Genomic DNA, 22,953 nt, shown 5'->3' with positions numbered 1-22,953 from the left:
GCTCTGTGCTGACAGCTCAGAGCCTGGAGCCTGCTTTGGATTCTTTGTCTCCTTTTCTCTCTGCCCCTCCCCTGCTTGTGCGCGCTCTCTCTCTCAAAAATAAACATTAAAAAAAAAAAAAGAGTGGGACACTTAACCAACGGATTCACCCAGGTGTCCCTAGAAATGGGTTTTCAAAAAGTGAGCAGGAATTGTGTGGGGAGGCCTTTGAAACTGTTCCAGGCAGAGAGACCTTGCAGCAAAGGCAGCGTGATGGTAGAACCCGTGTTTGAAAAACTACAGCTAGTTGAAGTAGGAGGTGTAGGCTGTAAGTGAGGCAGTCACCGTGAAGGGCTTTTATACGTGCTGCAGTCCCTTTTTTCTGAAGTCGTAGGTATTTAAACAACAAAATGCTAACAAGCAACAAGCCTGACTAATTCCTGCCCCCCAAATGCACGACTGTCTGGCAGGTTCCCACCAACAATATTCCCCTTTATTTTTCCCTTAGACAAACAGAAAATTTGTCTTAGGATCAAAATGAATGTTTAAAAAACAAGCCTGATCTGCTTTAAATACCAAAATCTGTTTCAATAACACAGAGGTTGTGACATCCGTTGACAAAGCCAGGAAGTTCAAAGCCCCTGCTGCCGCAGACACAATGTATTGAGTTCTGCTGTTGTTGGCGTCCCTCAGCTGTGGCGGGTCCTGGTGTTTGTTATTCAGATCTGTGTGTACAGGGGAGACATTCCTCAGACCACAGGACTCTTTCTTCTGTGGGGAAAAATTTGTATTTTTGAAAATGCTTTTTGAAAATAAGGACAAGTGCTTGTAATGGCTGCTACTTAAGTTTCTTGAATGGCAAGTTCCAAGTGTAACTTGAAGTCTATTTCTTGAGCAGATTTTAGCCATTTTTTTAAATGTTTATTTATTTTTGAGAGAGAGAAAGACAGAGACAGAGTGTGAGTGGGGGAGGGGCAGAGAGAGAGGGAAACAAAGAATCTGAAGCAGGCTCCAGGCTCCGAGCTGTCAGCACAGAGCCCGACATGGGGCTCGAACCCAGGAACTGTGAGATCTCGACCTGAGCTGAAGTCAGATGCTCAACAGACTGAGCCACTCAGGAGTCCCAGATTTTAGCCATTTTTTTTTTAAACACTTAAAAAAAAAAAAAGTTTACACATTTTCTGACATCCACTGCCAGATCCTTTTCATCATCCGAAGCTGAAACTCTGTACCCATTAACACTAACTCCCCACTCACAGTCCCCCCCCCCCCCAGGCCCTGGTAACTTCCATTCTACTTTGTGTCTCTGAATTTGACTCCTCAAAGCACCTAATGTAAGTGGAATCATACAATATTTGTCTTCTGTATCTGGCTTATTTCACTTAGCGTGATGTCTTTAAGGTTCATCCATGTTGTCGCATGGGTCAGAATTGCCTTCCTTCGAAAGGCTGAATAACCATGTATACACCACATTTTGGGTATCTGTTCATCCATTGATGGATACTTGGGTTCCTTCCAAATCTGAGCTATTGTGAATAATACTGCTATGAACATGGGTTTGCAAATATCTCTTTGAAGCCCTGTCTTCAGTGCATTCTTCTTTTTTTCTTCTTCTAAAACTGCATGGAGGGGTGTGTGACAGGCTCAGTCGGTAGAGCATGTGACTCTTGATCTCAGGGTTGTAAGTTCAAGCCCCATGTTGGGTGTAGAGATTACTTAAAAAACAAAATCTTTAAAAAAAAAAAAAAAAACATATGGAGCTCACGTGGGCCCTTTCTTGAGTTTCTGTCTGTGTGAGAAGGTTGACCTGGGAGTCGAGGTCTTTTCCACCCCTCACTGCTTGGGGTCCCAGGCCCCTGGAGCAAATCACTCACCGTCTCTCGGTCACAGTTCCCCCACCTGTGATCGCAGGGAGTCCCTTCCACCTCTCAGGTCCTGCACCTAGGTGACCATGTGTAGGGCACTCTGTACCCAGACGTGTGCCTTCAGCTATTCCTGGCTTCTGTTTATTCCTCAGTAGAACCGGAAGCAGAGTGGGCCTTTGGCATGAACAGGTTTATCATTCACACTTTTGAGGGGTCTTGAGCAGTCCTGACGGCCCATGGCATACAGAAATCTTCCACTTGGCTGAGGCATGAATTTGACGCTCACATTGCACGTGGAGGTTGATGTGTGGGTGCAAGTCACTTAGTGGGCAAGTCGGGCTGGCCGAGTGCCCATTGTCTGCCTCTCAGCGAGGAGCTGTCAGCTCCTACTCAACCCATCTTCGGCAGTGACTTTTGTGAACTGGTAGAACTTTGGTGACTGTGTGTATGTGTGTGTGAGAAAATGCCTCTGATGCTGACTGCGAGGGCTGGCAATGGAAGCAAAAGGAAGCCCAAGAAACCAGTGTTTCTTACTGAATAGACTACAAAGTGGTCTGTTGAACTTCACAGTAGCTCCGTGGTGTAGACAGCTTCACCATACATTCACTACAGAAATAAGACACGTCTCTCTGTGAAATGTTAGTGAGTGTCTCAGCCAGCAGAAAATGTGCTCATCGAGAGATAAAACTTTAGAAAAGTTTGAAAAAGTGCCTCGGGAGAAAGGCAGGAGACTGTACAAACATCTCCAGGAAGCGGCACATGTCAAAGGCACCAGTGTGGCTACTAAACCAGTCTTATTTTCAAGTAAGGGCTGGTTTGGAAGTTTTAAGATGTGTTTTTCTTGGCAAAAGGTGCAGTTAAGAGGAATAAGCAGGCCCGTTGTCTATCTCATGGCAGACAGGATTCCTCCTGGGCTAAGAGGCGTGTGGAGAAACAGAGGCCCAAGTCCCAGGCTGGGGTACTTCAGGGCAGGTGGGAGGTGACAGCCTCACACGCTAGATGGAAAGCCACGTGAGAGACACAACCAGAGAATGAGGGCCGAAGGCCGTAAAGAGGTGATAAGGGGTGAAGGGCATGAAGACATGGTGAAGAATTAGGAAAGGCTAGTTGGGCCCTTCATAAATTTTGTGAGGTGTTCCGTTACACCAAGCTGCCAACATCGTGGCCATCCGTCGGTAGAACGGGGCCTGTTTCATCAGTCCTAAGAAACGTATCACCATTGGCACCATGTCAGGACATCCCAAGAAGTTGCAAAAGTAAAGAGAAATGAACAAACTTAACTTTGATTAAGAAGAAGGAAGGAGGGACACTTGGGTGGCTCAGTCAGTTGAGCATCTGACTCTTTTTTTAAAAAAAAATTTTTTTTTTTAACGTTTATTTATTTTTGAGACAGAGAGAGACAGAGCATGAACGGGGGAGGGTCAGAGAGAAGGAGACACAGAATCGGAAGCAGGCTCCAGGCTCTGAGCTGTCAGCACAGAGCCCGACGCGGGGCTCGAACTCATGGACCGCAGGATCATGACCTGAGCCGAAGTCGGCTGCTTAACCGACTGAGCCACCTAGCATCTGACTCTTGATTTCAACTCAGGTCATGATCCCAGGGTCGTGGGATTAAGCCCCATGTCAGGCCCTGCACTGACCGTGGAGCCTGCTTAAGAGTTTCTCTGTCTCTCTCTGTCTCTCTGTCTCTGTCTCTCTCTCCACCTCCGTCTGCCCCTCTCCCCCACTCACTCACTCTCTCTCTCTCTAAAATAAAAAAAAATTGGGGGTGGGGCACCTGGGTGGCTCAGTTGGTTGAGCAGCCGGCTTTGGCTCAGGTCATGATCTTGTCGTTTATGGGTTCCAGCCCCACGTTGGGCTCTGTGCTGACAGCTCAGAGCCTGGAGCCTGCTTCCATTCTGTGTCTCCCTCTCTCTCTGCCCCTCCCCTGCTCGCACTCTGTCTCTCTCTAAAATAAATAAACATCAGGGACCCCTGGGTGGCTCACTCGGTTGGGCGTCCAACTTCAGCTCAGGTCATGATCTTGCGGTTTGTGAGTTTGAGCCCCGCATCGGGCTCTGTGCTGACAGTTCGGAGCCTGGAGCCTGCTTCGGATTCTGTGTCTCCTTCTCTCTCTGCCCCTCCACAACTTGTGCTCTGTCTCTCTCTATCAAAAATAAATAAATGTAAAAAAAAAATAAACATTAAAAAATTAAAAAAATAATTAAATTAAAAATTTTAATTTTAAAAAACTAAGGGAGGAAAAAAAAGGAAGAAAAAATGACAATAAAATTAAGAATGAAAGGGAAGGTAATTAAAATGGGCACCAATGAGAAAAAATAATATTTTTTCCAAATAGCAAAATGCTAATGAGTTGGAAAACCTAGATGAAACACATTTTTGGGAAAAGTGAAAATGACAAACTTGAATCAAGGAGAAGGAGAAAATTTGATTTAGGACGTTGGCCGTTAAAGACCACCGCAACTAGAAGGTGCAGGTCCAAAGGTGTTCAAGTCAGAGTTAACATCCACAGTAAAAATCATCTTTATTCTTTATAGGAAAATAAGCAGGGAGGTTGATGAACTAACTTACGTGGTTGGTATAACCTTGTTTCCAAAACCAGATGGCTACACTGTGAGCTAATAAAATATTAGGCCCACTTCAGGTATGACCATTGATGCAAAGGTCCTAAATATAATGTTAAATAAAACGAGAGGAGGGTAGGAGGAGAACAAGTGCCATTCATCATGCTCTGTGAGGTACCGGCACCGCCCCCCGCCCCCCCCCGGGGCGCCTGGGTGGCTCAGTCGGTTAAGCGTCTGACTTCAGCCCAGCTCATGATCTTGTGGTTCTTGAGATCGAGCCCCGTGTCAATCGCGAGTGGGGGAGAGGGGCAGAGGGAGAGAGAGAGAGAGAGAGAGAATCCCACTGTCATCTAGCCCTGCTGACGGCACAGCCTGCTTGGGATTCTCTCTCTCTGCCCCTCCTATGCTCCCTGTCTCGCATTCAATCTCTCTCTCTCTCAAAAATAAATAAACTTGTAAAAAAATTTTTAAAAAGAAAAGAAAGATACATGCTCCCACCGCCACCCCCAGCACTCTGACAATCCTCTTTCCTCTGTTCTTTGGGTTCAGCTTTGCAAGCTGTCTGGCTGACCTGGTCGCCGCTTCATTTTTGTTCCCAAAGACAACCCAGGTCTGTTTTGTTATCAGGGTTTTTGCTGCAAGTCGATAAAAGAAGCAAACAGAAAGGGACTCAAATGGGTAAATTACAAAGGTTCTAAAACTTCACAGAGTTTCTATACTGAAGGTCCCTGGTTTATGTTTCCAGACTTCTTTTTAAGATGGTAAATGAATGAGGATGAGGCTCCTTCAACATACTCCTTCCTTTGAACCACCTGCTTGCTGCCTTGTTCCCAGCTTGGACACCCAAAGAGGGCTCCAGGACAGTGGATGGGTCCCCTTGAGTGAGATGGTATTGCCCATGTCCCAGGGTGTCCAGCCTGAGTGACCCATCCCACAATGACCTGCTTCTTACTTCTCATTGCAAGAAAGTAAGTCCTCAGGCTGACCTTCCTAACAGAAACTGTCTTGCATCTGAGAATACGGAATTCTAGGAAAATAACCATCTTTTCCTGAGCAGGCATTCCAAATGGTGACGAACTTGGGTCTTTGGTTCACGTACACTCTGTGTGCTCTTTGGTGATACCGTGGGGGTGCGAGTTCTGTTACTGCCATTCCAAGACACTCTTCCGTAATTTCTAGCTCTGAAAGATGTGGGGGTAGCCTCTTCCTCTCTTTTGGCTTCTAGACACTTGCAAATATTTGTTTTAAGTTTATTCATCTTTTTTTTAGAAATTTCTACAGCCTACGGGGGCTCAAACTCACAACCCCGAGATCAAGCATTGCATGGTCCTCTGACCGAGTCAGCCAGGTGCCCCTGCAAAGAGTTAGTTAATGATTTAATTGTTTCCTCCCCCAAGAAGTATCTGGTTTTGTAGAATGTGTATCACGGGCCAGCAAGACATGGCCATTAGGACAGGGGAGAGACGGTGCTGTGGGCAAAGGCAGGGTGACAGCCAAGTTTTTATCTGGAGGATCTGGGGACAGATGAATGAGCACAACTGGCTTTGGGGATTATTTCTTCACCTTGAGACAGGATGGAAATGAATATTCTCACCATGCCCCTGCCCTGGAGAGAGATGGGTGAGACATTGGCTGCGTGCCTCCTCTTTTGAAGAGTTCGGAAGTTAAATGTCTCTTTGAAGATTCTCACCTCCCGAATAGACTAGGACTTGGCATTTTCCACACCAAATGCTTAGCTCAGAGGGAGCACTAAATACAGGGGCCTCACAAGTCATTGTGAACGATGACTTTGGAGAAGGTTACCGAAGTCCTGCTGCTCTGATGGCCTTTTGTTGAAATTATTTCCACAGGTCCTCACAGCTGGCTTGTCCATATTGCTGTTTGATATGATCCTGACGAGTGCAACAGTGGGATGGTAAGTCTTTTGCCTGGAGAGAGGAAGAGCAAATTTATTGTTTGGGTTTCACCAGGATACTAATTTTTTTTCTCAAATGTTGGCAAAAGGGTGTTTGGAGTGTGTGTGTGTGTGTGTGTGTGTGTGTGTGTGTGTGTGTATTTTTTAAGTTTGTATTTATTTATTTTGAGAGATAGAGCAGGGGAGGGACAGAGAGGGAGAGAGAGAGAGAGAGAGAGAGAGAGAGAGAGAGAGAGAGAGAATCCCAAGCAGGCTCTGCACTGTCAGCACAGACCCCGACATGGGGCTAGAACCCACGAACCACGAGATCGTGACCTGAGCTGAAATCAAGAGTCAGATGCTCAAACTGACTGAGCCACCCCGGCCAGGCCGCCCTGGGGTATGTATTTTATTGACACACAAATATACATCCAGAGGAGTACATATATCATGAATGTGCAACGTGATGAATTTTCACAACTGAATATACCAAACCCGTTGCAGTCAGCATCCAGATCAAGAAACAGAACACCACTGTGCATCTTTCAGCCACTCATCCACACCAGCGTAAGCACCAGCAGTGAACTACTAGTTTTGTGTGTATTATGTGATTTTACCAAGATTCTATAACTACTATGATTGGGTGAGGATTCAAAACCAGATCTGTGTGTATCCAAGGCCCCATAGCCTTCATGTACTTCTGCACGACTGATTTGGCAAACACCAGGGATTTACCAGCAGTGTAGACAGTGTCTAGGTAACAGTGGGCCGTAAGGGAGGTATAAGAGAAATTGGCCTGTATGTTCCTCTTCCCACCAATATGATCATCCATAAAGAGCTTCTAGATAATTCGACAGCAATACGAAAGGAGTGTTATCCAGGATAAGACAGCTCTATTTCTTGTTCAAGGGCTGACATGATGAACTAAGATTGTCCAGTGGAATGATCATAGGAAAAAGATCTCATTGTCTTGGGTTTTTTAATGCTATTAGCAATAATTCTATCAATTAGCTAAAAATATCTTTTGAGTGACTGCCACATGTGAAGTAAGACAGCCTTCAGCCTTCAGGCAGCACGGGGGAATGGAAATCATGAAGATAGTTTGTGGGATAAGATAGTCATAGTCTGAATGCACGGTGAATGTGAGGGCCGAAGGAAGGAGAGAGGACAGGCCAGCAGGCGGGCTATGCGACTGGTTTGAACTGGACCTTAGGCAGAACACAGAGGCCGAGCAAGGCGGTGGGTGGAAGAGGATTTGGGCCCTCTGGCCCCAGGAAAGACAAGGAAGGGTGGAGAGGCAGGGGGTGCCAACGGTGAGAGTTAGTGATTTGGAACCAGAGCTGGGGCTGTGGGGCACAGAGCTAATCCTTCGCGCCTTCCTCCTTCCTCTGCACCTGTCCTTCCAGGAAGGCATGACGCCCACAGTGGGCCGGTGACATCCAAAAACCCAACTGCCAAGATCTCCTGGTACATTCCCAGTGTCTCCTGACACTCTTCCCCCAATGTCTGTATCTTAACCTTCGTAGTGATAGTCTAAATTCTTGGCGTATTTTTCTTTCTCACGAATAAGCCTTGGACAACCATAATCTGTACAGAATTTCAGAACGGATTTAAAAAACCCAGGCATTGACCGGAGTGTGAGAAATAGGAGAGAGGTGGCTCTCCAGTGGGGAGGAAAGGCCGAGCCTAGATATTAGAGCAGCAGTCTGGAAGAGGCCAGGTCTGCAGGCTGTTTCACATCCTGTGAACTTTATGGTATGCCCTGAGCAAAATGGAAAGAAAGGCTGCGTGTTCCCAAATCAAGGAAACAGCGTGTGTGATTATTGCAAAAGGAACCTTGACTTTGGAATTTCCTGATTTTTCAGAACTTGAGTTTAAGGATGGTGTGTTTTCAGCCTCAAAGAATTTTCCAACCACAAAGTGAACCACCAGAAGAGGAGTGTCAGACTCTAGTTCAGATTTCCTGTCTTTTGCACAGAGCCGGCCCGTGCTGTCCCCAGCGGAGCCTGGGTGACCAGCTCTCAGACCCTGGGCACGGGCAGGCCTGCTCTCTGATGTGTGGGAGCTTAGACTGATCAGAAGTCACAGAGGGCAGGGACTGCAGAACTGTTTTGTTTAGACCTCCCGTGTTTGCCCGTAGGGTCACTATTGCTTGTTTTTTGGCTTTCGGAGTTTAAATTCGATCACGTTTAGAAATCAGGTGATTTCCCCATAAAAATCCAAATTTCCTGATTCTTTTGAAAATGTGGAACAAGTGCTACGTTGAGCCTGTACGTCCCCACGGCGGCGGTTGCCGGACCAGGTAGAGGCTGCCTGTCACGTGGACATGGGCTAAGTCAGCACGGCCTCCACGGCTCCAGGCTGGCTGAGGCCAGGGGGTTCTGTCTCAGCTACATCCGAACACCCATTTGCTTTATACTCATTCATGTCACAAAAAGCGTGTGGTGGGCTCCGAGGCTACAGACAGTGCGTGACCCCAGCAAGGTCACCGTCTGGGAAATGAGTTCAGATGTCATTAGCCGCCTTCTTGGACGGGGAGCAGCTTAGCTGTACAAAACAGGTCATCATCTAACGTAGGGTTTTCCTTCACCTCAGCACTGTTGACGTTTTGGGCTACAGTGAATAATTCTTTGCTGTAGGGAGCTGTGCTGTGCTTTGTAGGGTTTTTAGCTACAAACTGAGCCCCACCCCACCGATGCCAACGGCACCTCCTCAGATGTCTCCAGATACTGCCACATGTCCCTTTGGCAGCAAAATGACCCCAGTTGGGAATCACAGATCTAAATGTTTGTGGTGGTTAGTGGAGAAGACGCCATTCCAAATTTCAGCAAGATCTTAAGAACCTTGCTTACCCTCTAATTAGAGATTTGGTCAGCTCGTGTGTCAAGGCCTGGGCAGCCTATCCCACCCTCTCTGTGCACAGCACCGTCAGCACGTACCACACTAAGTGCCGGGTGAGGGTTCACACCCCATCTACCTGCAATCGTGAGCTCCTGCGGAAGGGAAACCACATTTCACGCACCTTTGTGTCTCCCTGCCTAGCCCTAAGGGCTTGCCGAATAAACGAGTGGCCAGCCTTCTAAATACTGTACCCCCAAAATTATAACCCTTGGGGCACCTGAGTGCCTCAGTTGGTTAAGTGTCTGACTCCTGATTTCGGCTCAGGTCATAATCTCATGGTTTGTGAGTTCCAGCCCTGCACTGGGCTTCATGCTTCATGCAGTGCAGAGAATGCTTGGGATTCTCTCTCTCTCCCCCTGGCCCTCTCTGCTCTTCCCCTGCTTGCTCTCTCTCTCTCTCAAAATAAATAAATAAACTTAAAAAATGTGTGTATATATATATATGTGTATATATATATGTGTATATATATATGTATATATATATGGAGGAAAATTATAAACCTAAGTACCAATGTTGGTCAAATTTTAAAGTCTTTAACTATTTTTTTAATGTTTATTTTTGAGAGAGAGAGAGACAGAGCATGAGTGGGGGAGGGGCAGAGAGAGAGAGAGGGAGACACAGAATCAAAAGCAGGCCCCAGACTCTGAGCTGTCAGCACAGAGCCCGACACAGGGCTCGAACTCATGGACTGTGAGATCATGAACTAAGCCGAAGTCAGATGAGCCACTGAGCCACTGAGCCACTCAGGAGCCCCCTAAAGTCTTTTCTTAAAAGCAACTGATCTTGTCCAGCAAATTATCTTGTTTTTTATTATAAAAACAATCTATTGCAAACCCAGAATTTAAATGTCCAGATTAATATTTAATTATTCACCTTCAATTAACAGAGTTTTATTGTATATATTGATATGAATTCCCTTTATTCCAAAATTTCAGCAAAGAGGATTCAACACACACAAAAGAAAAAATGCTGAACTGTGAGCAGTGTCTCTGCTGAGTAGAATTAGTTGTGGGTGCCCTCTCTTTGCATCCTTTTTAGACACTCTTCTCTTTGCAATAGTTTCTCTTTGCAAAAGTACAAGGAGAGAAAATGACCAAAACACAACCTCTTTGTTTTGAGGATTCCGTGACCACTTCTCTCCTTAGGCAGTCATTCATGGGGCCCACCAGTGATCATGGCTTACCAACATGCTTGATCTCAGCACAAGCCTCACTAATACCAACAGTCCTTAGAAAATGGTCTTATATCATCTTTGAGTAACAATGTCTTACGCCTTTAATTTTAGGACACTGCACGGAGACTGCCCAAGCCTCTTTGTAGGAAGAGTGAATTTAGGGGGTGAAGAAAGTACTCCCCCCAACACACCCCATAGTATAGCTAGGATCACAGTGACTGAAATTTACCAGTTTTCCATTTGAGTTAAAAAGGGTGCCTGGGTGGCTCAGTCGGTTAGGTGTCCCACTCTTGCTCTCAGCTCAGGTGTTGAACTTAGGGTCGTGAGTTCAAGCCCCGCACTGGACTCTGTGCTGGGGATAAAACCTAGTTAAAGAAATTTTAAAGGGGAGCCTGGGAGGCTCAGTCGGTTGAGCATCCAACTCTTGATCTCGGCTCAGGTCATGATCTCACGGTTCAAGCCCCACATTGGGCTCTGCACTGACTGTGTGGAGCCTGCTTGGGATTCTCTCTCTCCCTTTCTGTCTGCCCCTCCCCTGTTCATGCTCTGTCTCTGTCTCTCAAAATAAATAAACATGAAAAAAATCTTAAAAAAAAAAAACCTTTTAAAAAATGTGAAAATTCTCTAAAATGCTAAGAAGGGACTTCTAAATTACTATCACTCATTACTTCTCAACAGAGAGTAAGTTATCAGATTGTGAACTGTCACTCAGCAAGTCCCCAAGGGAATGGTACATTAGGCAGATCTCTAGGCACATTAAGAAAAGAGAAAAAACAAAAATAGTTTGGACTATAGGTGGGAGAAAGGGGAGCAAGGGTAAGAAATTCATCGTCATTCATTGAGAAAATATTTATTAGGTGCTGCATGAAGGGCTAGGCCTACAGATGGAAAAGGGTACAGTCCCTGCCCCCTATCAAGTGCAATCAGGAGGTGCTTGAATAAGCACAATAATGAATGTAAAATTGAGATAGGGAAAAGACTGGAGGGCCGCCGAAAATAAAGCCCTGGGAGAGGACCTAGTGATGAGTATTTCTGGCCGGGTATGCTCTGCCATCTGGTATGGCAGAGCCTTCATTGCATGAAGTGTGTTCACTTCAGGAATGATGGGAATTACAAGATTTGCAAACAGTTTGGTCAAGCTCTGACTTAAATGGTTGTAATGCTATTAAGATTCCTGCACCCCGTGTCAGCTTCTCCTGCTGTTGAGAAGACAACGTCAAAGCTCACCTCCCTGGCTCTCTTAACAGTAAACTGAACCAAGGTTTGTTTCCTTCTGAGCATTCACTAAGCTGCTTTGGTGTTTCATGAAATAGCTAAACTGAACAGATGAAATGCAAGGTTATTACATTTCAGCATGGTTCTAAGGCCATGGGGGGAGGAGTGGCAACGAGCCAGCCCATACCCTGTTCTTCTCCCTGGTGACAAAGCAGGGTTCTTGGAAACCCATAGAAATGGCTGAGCCCCTAGTTACCTTTGCAGAAATAAGCCCCGCCCAAGCCCAAAGTTCCGTGCAGCCTTTGTGTCAGGTCACGGTGACTCTGCACTTGCCCCAGTGTTTCAGAAGATGACGTGTGCATTCTTTAAGGGTCAGTCTGAGGAAGGGCTTCCCTCAGGAGGGAGGAACCATGTGCCCAGGGTCTTTGATAAGTAAGATCCCCATCGACGCTTGCTTGGACCCCACGGCCAGAGTTGCTCAACAGGGAAATAGGCTTGCTTTGTGCAGCAGGACGTGCCTGCCCCTCAGGAGAAGTCTTCAAGCAGAGTCGGGACACCAGCTCTGAGGGCCAGTGAGGAAGGCATTGCTGCTCTGGGAGGACAGTCAGCTAGTCAGTATATTTTATCGCTTGTGCATTATAGGCCAAATGCAGGGGTTGATGGCTTCCGGTATATCCTTTTCAGCCTCACGGACACTGCTGGATGTGACCGTCTCCTGGGGCACAGACAAGACCAGAGCTGAATAGCACGCACAGGGTCACGTGGCTAATAAATGCCTGAGCCACAATCGGAACTCAGTTTATTGTTTTAATAGTCTCACGCTTGCTCAGCTCATTCCTGTGCTAAATGGGGCAAATGGTACATTTACCATTATCTTTATGTCAGAGTCCCTCACATGGGTGACATTTCTCACTGGGAATGTGATGTGCACAGCCTGCCTGTGTTTCGTATGTTTGGTGCCCCGGGCGAATGTTAGAAACATAAAGATGCCGGGGTGCCTGGGTAGCTCAGTTGCTTAAGCTCTGACTTTGGCTTAGGTCATGATCTCACGGTTCATGGGTTCAAGCGCCACGTCAGGCTCTGTGCTGACATCTCAGAACCTGGAGCCTGCTTTGGATTCTGTGTCTCCCTCGCTCTCTTCCCCTCCCCTGCTCACACTTTCTGTCTCTCAAAGATAAATAAAAATGTTTAAAAAAAAAAGAAAGAAACATAAAGATGCCATAGTGTAAATGTGTGTGTGTCGTGGGTGGCCTTGTGGGGGATGTGGGAGAAGACTGGAAGGGCAGGTAGAACCAAAGGGCTGTTTGCCCCTCTGACCAAGAGCATTTCATCACCAGGGACCTCCTGTCATAATCTTTTGTGATGGCCCAGTCCAGTCCTCAGAAGTGCTTTTTGGGAGGAATTTTGGGATTCAGACCAGACGTTGATTGTCTACCAAGGAGTTTAAAATAGAAAATGTACAGAGACCTTTGGATGTATTCAGTTTTAGGCATGTTAAAATATTCAACTCCTCCTTCTCAGGGTCTGCAGTTTTCTCACCACCTTTTCATTTTCAAATCACTGACCACATTTCTTTCTGCTCTGGTGGGAGATTCATGATTCGCCTTTAGTATTTTCATCTCTGAGTGTTCTGTTAGTTTCAGTGAAATAACAGGCTTCAGAGACCGTCACCCCAGTGATGATCAGACTGGATACCTGCATGGGTTCATGTCATCAACCCTCTGTGTCTACTGCGGAATGGAGCATGTCAGTTCACCGGGTCAGGATGAACAGGACACACAACCTTCTTCCTGGGGACAGGAGGCAGGGGAAGATCAAGCCCCACTTTGCAGCCCACTCCCCTCCTGCCACACAGCTGAGGTTTACTTGGGACGACCAGGCAGTTCCTGGGCCTGACCTGGCAGCAGGGCAGGCCTGGTGGGGGTTAGGGAATGAGGGATCCCTTGCCCCGATGCAGGTGAGCACCGGGCAGTCTGTGGGTCTACAGCCTCTAGACTCGAGGGACTAGAAAGCTGACCTCTTGCTGTTTTGTTTTGTTTTGTTTTGTTTTGTTTTGTTTTGTTTTGTTTTGTTTTGTTTTTGCAGCCTCCTGCTTGGCGGACTCGGAGAGGCCTTGCTGGTTTTCTCGGAGCAGAAGGGCTCGTAAGGACAGGAAAAATAGACTCACAGGCTGCTGGCTGGAATGCACGGCCCCTGGGCCTCAGAGGTCCCGCTCAAATGTGTTAGAAGGAAGAAAACAGGGACAACAAGGCCACCACTTCTCACTGCATCAAGGAGAAGTCTCTGGGCTGTTGGAGAGAATTGACGGTGTTGCGTCTTCCTGCTCTGAGAGGCTCACTCAAGCCTTGCTGACCGTGCTGGGCTCAGTGGGGCAGACCCAGACCTGGAACCCCCCATGTGGGGATGGGTCTGCTCACCTTGACTGATGTGCAGGCCTCCTTATTAAACACCCTTCACCAAACATGACTATACGGAGGCGGGCTCAAGGAATTTCGTTGCACTTTATGTGTTTACATCTTTGGAGACTTTTCTGGGGACACCTTTCCCTTGCTGTCATGGGCTTGCCTGGAGCCCCCACTCACCCACTTAGGAGCACAGACAGACTTCCTCATGGAGGGCTTTCACGGGGGGCAGGGGCAGAGATGAGGGTCAAATGGGAGTTCTGAGTCAAGTAAGACATCAGCAAGGACGCTGTTACTCCAGAGAGAGTGCTAAAGCCTTTTTGGGGTTGTGTGTTGTGTTGAATTCTATACACTCTTGGTGTCCACTGTGAGGCTAACTTGCTCCTAAATGATCACCAGAGGGAATAGGGTTTATAACTGTTGATGGATGTGCTCCCTGGCCAGTGACACAAACATAGAACATACGTATACACAAAAGCACACGCATTTATATTCACATCCCTTAAAGCTTTTGATCCATTGAATTCCCTGATGGCTCAGAGGAGATTTCATTCATGTCATTGAACACTGAAGTATATTTTTCGGGCCAGATTAAAAATTTGATTAAGACTCTAAATTTTCCTCTGTGGGAGTCCAAAGAAATGAACACGCATGAAATGGTAACTTGCTTCTGAACTCACAGTGAAGGTTTAAGAAAATAATGTCTGACTTCAGATATTTCTGATCATGACAGGTTTTGAATGCCTGACTGCTCTGCCAGGTGTCGGGTCTGGTCATGTTGAGATGTAGAAGGTAGTGAAGTCCCAGTGAGCCCTCCCCAGGCAGGAAGCCAGGCTGGCACTGGTGGTCATGCACGCCATTCATGGAGAACCATCTTCGGCGTCTGGGAAATAAGCCTGTCCATGGAGAATAAGGTCAGCTTAGTCAGGGGCCATTCTTCCAACTTGTTGAAAAAATACACAGAAGATGAAACAAATAGGAATGGATTCGTATATTTGGAACTTGAGTACCTTAAATTCATTCCCTTGTCTTTTCCTGGTCTCTGTGTGTCATTTAAGGTAAAGATGTTCAGAGTGATGTTTACACAGATACAGTTTTTTTTTTTAATGTTTATTTATTTTGAGAGTCAGAGAGAGCATGCACAGCTGGGGACAGACAGACAGCGAGACAGAGAATCCCAAGCAGGCTCTGCACGGCCAGCCCAAAGCCTGACTCGGGGCTCAGTCCCACAACCATGAGATCATGATATGAGCGGAAATCAAAGAGTTGGAAGCTTAACCAACTGGGCCACCCAGGTTCCCCTACACACATATAGTTTCAGTTTGCTGTATGTCCTTCATCTATATAAATTTTACAGAGGCTGAGGATCAAATAGAAAACCGGGTTTAGAATTGCCCTTGTTCTTTTGCTCCCACAAAACTCTGTACAACTGAGAGAGTTCTCCTTTTGTGGAAAGTGGCATCTGTCCAAATGTCATCTGAAGCCTGTCTTTCCAAGTGCCATTCAAGCAAATGGAGGTTCCTAAGTCAGGAAAGAACCATGCACAGGTAATGGGCCCATCTCCTGTTTCTAGGAGACCTGTTCTTAAAAGAATCTCTACTAAGGACTTTTTTATTTTTGTTTGTTTGAATTTTTTTAATGGCATTCCAGAGTCCCATTGTTTTTATTTTTTAATTTCTTAATTTGAGTAGAGTTGATACACATGTTAATTAGTTTTAGGTGTACAACTTAGTGATTTGACAAGTTTACACATTATGCTATGCTCACCACGAGTGTACCATCTGTCCTATTACATCACTATTAGGATATTATTGACTATGTTCCTTATACTGTGCTTTTTATTCCCATGCCTTACTCATTCCATAATCCAAAGCCTGTACCTCCCTCTCCCCTTCAACTGTTATGCTCCCCCTGACCCCCCAATCCCTTTGGCAACTCATCTGTTTCTTCTCTGTTTTTATAGTTCTGATTCTCCTTTTTGTTTTTTTATTCATTTTTTAAAATTCTAAGTGAAGTCATATGGTATTTGTCTTTCTCAGTCTGATTTATGCCACTTAGCACAATACCTTCTAGGTCCATCCATGTTGTTTCATGTGGCTTGATCTCGTCCTTTTTTATGGCTGTGTAATACTCCACTGTGTATATATACCACATAATATGCCACATAAGTCTATCAGTGGACATTTAGGTTGCTTCCATATCTCGGCTATTGTAAATAATGCTGCAATAAACATAGGGTACATAGATCTTTTCAAGTTAGTGTTTTCATTTTCCCTGGGTAAATACCCGATAGTGAAATTACTGGATCATATGGTATTTCTATCTTTAATTTTTTGAGGCACCTCCATACTGTTTTCCACAGAGGCTGCACCAGTTTGCTTCTACCAACAGTGCACAAGGGTTCCTTTTTCTCCACATCTTCACCCACATTTGTTGTTTCTTCTTGATTTTAGCCATTCTGACAGGTGTGAGGTGGTATCTCATTGTGGTTTTGATTTGCATTTCCCTGATGACGAGTGATGTTGAGCATCTTTTCATGTGTCTGTTGGCCATCTTTAGATCTTCTTTGGAGAAATGTCTGTTCAGGTCCCCTGCCCATTTTTAAAACAGGTCGTTTGGTTTTTTTGGTGTTGAGTTGTATAAGCTCTTTACATATTTTGGATAGTAACTCCTTTTTGGATGTATCATTTGCAAATATCTTCTCCCATTCGGTAGGTTGTCTTTTTGTTTGGTTGATTGTTTCCTTTGTTGTGCAAAAGCTTCTTATTTTGATGTGATCCCCATAGTTTGTTTTTGTTTTTGATTCCCTTGCCTCAGGAGACATCTAGAAAAATGTTCCTACCACTGATGTCAGAATGATTACTGCCTATGCTCTCTCCTAGGACGTTTATGGTTTCAGGTCTCACATTGAGGTCTTTAATCTATTTTGAGTTTATTTTTATGTACAATGTAAGAAAGTGGTCCAGTTTCATTGTTTTTAAAACCTCAGGTATTATCTTACTTTGACACCAGCAGGAGGCAGAGGATGAGGTGTTTCTTCAATATACCATCCTGTTTCCTTTAGCTTCCATCTCTCCTAGGGCTTTCCCTCTGCCCCCCAAGCCTTAATTTCTACATTTTATGCCAAATTCACATGCTCAGCTCTAAATGCAGGGTGAGCGAGAGGTCTATAGACCCAGGGGCTGGCCCAGATTACTGCAGTCCCCTTAGCTCTCATTGTCTGTGGCTCTCTGCTTCCCTCACCCAGCACTCCCTTTTTTCAAAAATGGTCCATTTGGCCATGTCTTGTCTGGGTCTGATGATCCCGACCTTGCTGGCCCCAAGTCAAAGCCAAAGTGCTTGGTTTTTTCATTTGTACAAATAAAGTATGCTTTCCGCCAAAGGAGGCCAGATTCTGTATGATTGTATATTGTTACGAATCTCCTGTGGATATAAAGAAAAATAAACCGTTTGTTTTCATGATAATTTGCCTTTCTTTCTCTTCTCTTCAAACTCAGCTGGAGAGGATTGCAAAAACAGTTGTTATCCCTGGGGGAAGGGAGCAGGGGGAGGGTTCTTGCATCTTAAATACAGACTCTGACTTCTTCCAACATCCAGGCCACTTAGCTCCGAACAGGGAGGATGACCCAGCTCCTTCTGCTGGACCCTTGCTGTCCAAGAGGGTGAGCATAGCCATGTGTGGCCGTCACTGAAATGACGTGTGTCCAGATTCACATGTGCTGTACATAAGGGTAAGTACACAGTGATTTCAAAGATTTAGTACAACACACAGGATGTAAAATATTTTGTAATCATTTTTATACTGATTACAGGTTGAAATAATATTTTGATAGATTAAATAAAACATCAAAATGAATCTCCCATTTCTTTTTACCTTTTTTTTAATGTTTGTTTATTTTTGAGAAAGAAAGTGAATGGAGGAGGGGCAGAGAGAGAGGGAGACACAGAATCCGAAACAGGCTCCAGGCTCCCGGCTGTCAGCACAGAGCCCGACTCGAGACTCGAACCCACGACCCATGAGATCACGACCTGAGCCAAAATCTGACGCCCAACCAAATGAGCCACCCAGGTGCCCCTCTTTTTACCTTTTTTAACGGGACTACTAGAAAATTACAATGTGTATATTTGGCTCACATGATGTTTCTGTTGGTCAGTGCTGATCTGGAGTGGTTCTTCGACACTGGGCCTGGGAAGCGGCAGAGGAGACAGGTGTTGGCAGCAGCTGCTGGGGTTACCAACCCAGTAACAATACCTAAGACACTAAGTTATTGAATGTTCATTACATGCTGCAAACTGTGCTAGGTATTTTCTAGGTGTCGTGTCATTTCATTTTACCAAGGGTGGGTGGGCAACATTCTCCCCCAGTTTATCAAGGAGACTCAGAGAGATTCAGTAACCCAGGGTCACCCAGCAAGGGTTCGAACCCAGGTCTTTCTGATTAAGCCTGTTCTTCTCATCTGCACCTGAGAGAGTTCTGTTGTGAAGGAGAAATGAAACCCCTTACATTTTACAGGGAGTTGTTGGTTCTGCTCTTAAGTGTTTCCATGTGGATTCCTGACATCGGTGAGGTCACTTGTGGCTTTCTCCCTGGAGGCCACGTCTTTGCCAAAAGGTGGGGTCCGTGGCCTGCGTTCCAGCTGCCTTCCCAGTGTTTCAGTCCGTGCCACCAGCCTCCTCCCTCGGCTTGTGTCTGGGATCCGCCCTGCACGGGTTGGAGCAACCAGGAGCACTTTGGGAACGGCACTGCCCCCACCTGGACTATAGCTCTTAACGTCTCCAGAACAACCAGCCACTGTTGGATTCACAGGCTCCGTTCCTTGGGGACTGGCAGGTTTTGGTGGCTGAGAGGTTTGAAGGTTGAAGGATCCTGGGCGACTGTGTCAGAAGAGGATACCCTTCTCTGTACCAGGTCTGCAGGCCCACCAGAGGGGGGACAGCTACAGATCTGGCTGAAAACATAAACGCGCAAGAATGCAACAGGTGGGGCATCCGGGTGGCTCAGTTGCTTGAGTGTCTGACTTTGGCTCCGGTCATGATCTCACGGTTTGTGGGTTTGAGCCCCACGTCGAGCTTTGCACTGACAGTGCTGAGGCTGCTTCAGGTTTTGTGTCTCCCTCTCTCTCTGCCCCTCCCCTGCTCCTGTGTGTGCTCTCTCTCAAAAATAAATAAACATTAAAAAACAAATACAGTAGGTGATTAGTAATGCTTAGAACGTGATAATCTTTCTTGAGCAGTTGGTTTGGGCAAAGTACTGAAATAGAATATGGAATCATCTGGAAGTTCAAGTGCTTGGGACTCTTTGGGAGTCAGTGGTCCTTTGATTCTTGTTCCTGGGAAAGCCAGTCAAACGAGTGAGGCCACTGAGCTTCTCCTGGCCCTCCCCCAGCTTCAGGCTCTGTCCCTCTACCCTGTCTGGAAGGAGGCTGTGCTGGCTTGTTTGCAAGATGCCCGCACCCCCACCCCAAGGGTATTCACTCCCCTGTGTAGTTTCTGGCCCTTTCTCTTGAAGCTGGGCTAGCTCTGTGACTTGCTTGCTGCCAGTAGGACATGGTGGAAGTGATGCTACGTGACTTCCAAGGTCAGATCGAAAGCAGCCTGGCAGCCTTAGTCTTCTAGAATAGGCTCTGGGAGCCCCGAGCTGACATGCGGAAGTCTGAGCACCCTGAGGCTTCTGTGCTGCAGACACCAGGTGCAGGCGCTCCAATAGACAGTCCCTGCTGAGCATGTCCTTCTAGACCTCCCACTAGGCCACCAGACTGTGAGGGAAGCTGTCTTGGACCCTCTGGACCAGCCCATCTGCCAGCTGACTGCCATCAAGTGACCTTAGTTGATGCCACGTGGGGCAGAAGAATCACCCAGCCCAGCCGCACCTGCATGAATTCCTGACCACAAAATTATGAGATACGGTAAAATTGTTTTAAGCCACTGCATTTTAGGGAAATCTGTCCCACAGCAATAGATGCCAGAGCAGAGGTCCTGGGATTCTGGGCCTCTTAGATGGATCCACTCTGAGCTCCCTGAGCCCCTCCCCGGAACAGAGTCTTGCTCCAGAAGTCGTCCCTGCTTCTGCTGACCTCTAGCCCCAGAGCTGCCCTGTGGAGCGGAGCGGGGGCCCCCAGCTGACTGCCCCGGGCTGCCTAGAGCCCCATTGCAGAGCAGATCTGTACTTTGCGGTAAGTACCTCCTTTACTCATTCGTTCATTCAAAACACATCGAGAGTCTGCTACATGTCAGGCTCTGTTTGGGCTCTGTGGATATAACCATGAACAAGACAAACCCTCCTGAAGCTTGCTTGCCGTGAGCAGTGAGCACTCCCTGTGTGAGGGGACAGGGGACCTAAGTGAGCAGAGGCGTGGAAGTGGCAGCCGAGTGGAGAGGCAGAAGCCTGTGAGAGGCGGGGAGGCCCGGAAGGAGGTCAGGTCGCCCCCGGGTGGGATTTGAATGCTGGGACGAGAAAGCCTACGTTTAGGAGTGCCCATGATGTTCCATACGGGGTGCAGGGGCTCCCAAGGTGTGAGGTCATGGACTGTTTACAACCCTGAAGGTCCAACTTCGAGATGAGGCCTCGGAGACCCTGACAGGGCAGGAAACCTCCCCAGTCTCCCCGCTTCTCAGCCAAGACTCCAGACTTGTTTTCACTACCTGTCTCCCTGGCCCCTCCCCATGGTATGGGCTGTCCGGGGCATTGCCCACCCACCTCACCCCCCCTCCCCAGATCACCACGTTCTGAGCCACCTAGAGGAGCCAAGCCCTCCAGTGGCGGCCCTCCCGCAGGGCCCAGGGCAGTGCTGCTCACCACCAGGCCAGGCCCTACGCAAGCCACCTGCAGGGCAGCTCCTGGGTCCTCTGAACCAGGCAGCAAATCACCAAGGAAGGCCGAGCCCATTCTGGAGCCTGCACAAGGCTCCCTCTGTCCTGGAACCTTTCTGAGGCAGCAGACACCCTGAGCTCCTGGTGAAATGAGGGATTCTTTGCTCCTGCTGTGAGCTGATTTTCGGGGGCGTGACAAGCAGCGGCCTGGCCTTAGTAAAACAGTGGCGTATAAAGCTTTGTGTGGTTCCATCCAGGATTCACTGGGGAGGGGTCTGAAAGAACCAAGCCCCCTCACCCCCTCAGTTCCCCTCCTTTGGCAGCTGAGAGTGGAATCCCATTTAGACAACTGCCTGAGCCAAAAGGAACTTTTGAGTCATTTACTTCCTGCCTGCGGTGTGAAAAGGCCCACGGGGCTGACAAGGCAAGGCCTTTGTGCCCATTTGTCTTCACAGTGTCCCTCTGAGGGAGCCTCAGCGAGAGCGGTGGAGCCTTGGGATTGTGGAGACTTAATCCAGGCACCATTCCCAGGGCCGGCGGATCTGCATGCTTGGTGAAAAGGGCAGTAGGGCAGAGGTGGAATCTTACGGTCTGTCCAGGCTCTCTCTGTGCCCTGGCAGGTGATGTCAGTCATTCCTTCATTATCTCCTCACTCCCTCATTCATCACACCCATATCGCGTGCCCGTGGGGTGCTAGTCTTGGTTACCGGTGCTTCCGTTTTCCCCAGGAGAGCTAACCTGCCTTCCTGAAGAAGTCAGCCTCTCCACTGCTGAAAGTGAGGCCTGGCTAATCTTACCAGCGAAGCCATGGGCCCATTCCGCCCCGCCCCCGAGGGAAGCTTGTGGTCATCCCCGAGGCAGAATCTCCCGTGTTCTGGCGGGAACAGCTCTGGGCGACTTTCTGTGTGCTTCTAGACGTAAAGCAAATACAGTTGACCCTTGAGCAATGTGGGGGATAGGGGTGCTGACCTCCTGCAGAGTCAAAAATCCACATATGACTTTTGACTCCCCAGAAACTTAATAGCCAGCCTACTGTTGACCTGAAGCCTTACCAATAACATAAACAGTTGATTATGCATATTTTGCATGTCATCTGTATTATATGCTGTATTCTTACAATAGTGGAAGTGAGAGAAAAGAAAATGCTATTAAGATCATAAGGAAGAGAAAATGCATTTGTAGTACTTTAGGTATATTTTTTGAAAAAAAAAAATCCATGTATACGTGAACCTGATGCGTTCAAACCCATGTTGTTCAAGGATCGCTATGCACATTCCCTGTTCTCACAGAGGTCCTGGGCCTACAAGAAGGCCTGCAGACAGAGGTTTGTTTAAAAAACAAAACAAAACAAAACCACTCACAACAGCTTTGGGGCACTTGGGGGGCCCAGTTGGTTGAGCTTCTGACTTTGGCTCAGGTCATGATCTCATGGTTCATGGGTTCGAGCCCCATGTCCGGCTCTGCACTGACAGTGTGGAACCTGCTTGGGACTCTTTCCCTCTCTCTCTGCCCCTGTCCCTCCCTCCCTCCCTCTCTCCCTCTCTCCCTCTCTCCCTTTCTCTCTTTCTCTCTCTCTCTCTCTCTCAAAATAAATACAATAAACTTAAAAATATATATATATAAATAAATAAAGCACCTTGGGGGTGCCTGGTTGGCTTAGCTGGTAGAACACATGAATGACTCTTGATCTCGGGGTTGTGAGCTTGAGCCCCATGTTGAGCGTAAGAGATTACTTAAAAAATAAAATCTTTAAAAAAAAACAGCTTTACTGAGATATAATTCATATGCCCTAAAATTCACACAAAGTATACAATTCAGCGGGTTTTAGTATGTTTGCAGAAGTCTGCAACCATCATCACTCATTTTAGAATATTTTCATCATCCCAAGAAGAAACCCCACAATCATTGTCTTTCCTCCCTCCCCTGCTCCTGCTGACACAGGCAATTCACCTTCTACGTCTACAGGTTTGTCTGTTCTGGAGATTTCATGTGAATGGGGATCATGCAGTACCTGGTCTTTTGTGTTAGACTCTGGTTTTTAAGTAGTTCATATACTTCCACCAAAGGCTGCTTCCTGTAGGAGCCACATCTCTGCCTGGGGTGGGAGTCCTGAACGTGGGGCATGGAAAAACGGAGAGGGTGGGTAGGA

At 47.0% G+C, this 22,953-nt stretch overlaps 1 protein-coding gene across 4 annotated transcripts in view; it reads left to right on the top strand.

The window, feature by feature from the left end:
* Window positions 1-22,953, top strand: part of TMEM241 (transmembrane protein 241) — a 137,283-nt gene that overhangs the window by 101,974 nt on the left and 12,356 nt on the right. Inside the window, exons 14-17 of one of the 4 annotated variants that reach the window (XR_006707934.1) lie at window positions 6,259-6,323; window positions 13,678-14,263; window positions 14,728-14,908; window positions 17,592-17,725. Coding sequence is in view for 2 of the 4 variants with exons in the window: in XM_045459798.1 (XP_045315754.1) it covers window positions 6,259-6,323; window positions 13,678-13,738 (126 nt within the window). In the remaining 2 variants the exon portion in view is untranslated. Of the gene's footprint in view, window positions 1-6,258; window positions 6,324-12,929; window positions 17,460-17,591; window positions 17,726-22,953 lie in introns of those variants that run through there. The other 3 variants (XR_006707933.1, XM_045459798.1, XM_045459800.1) reach the window with 3 other exon arrangements.

This window comes from Leopardus geoffroyi, chromosome D3 (genome assembly GCF_018350155.1).
Source record: "Leopardus geoffroyi isolate Oge1 chromosome D3, O.geoffroyi_Oge1_pat1.0, whole genome shotgun sequence".
Lineage (NCBI taxonomy): Eukaryota > Metazoa > Chordata > Mammalia > Carnivora > Felidae > Leopardus > Leopardus geoffroyi.
This window is presented reverse-complemented; position numbering and strand designations above follow the sequence as displayed.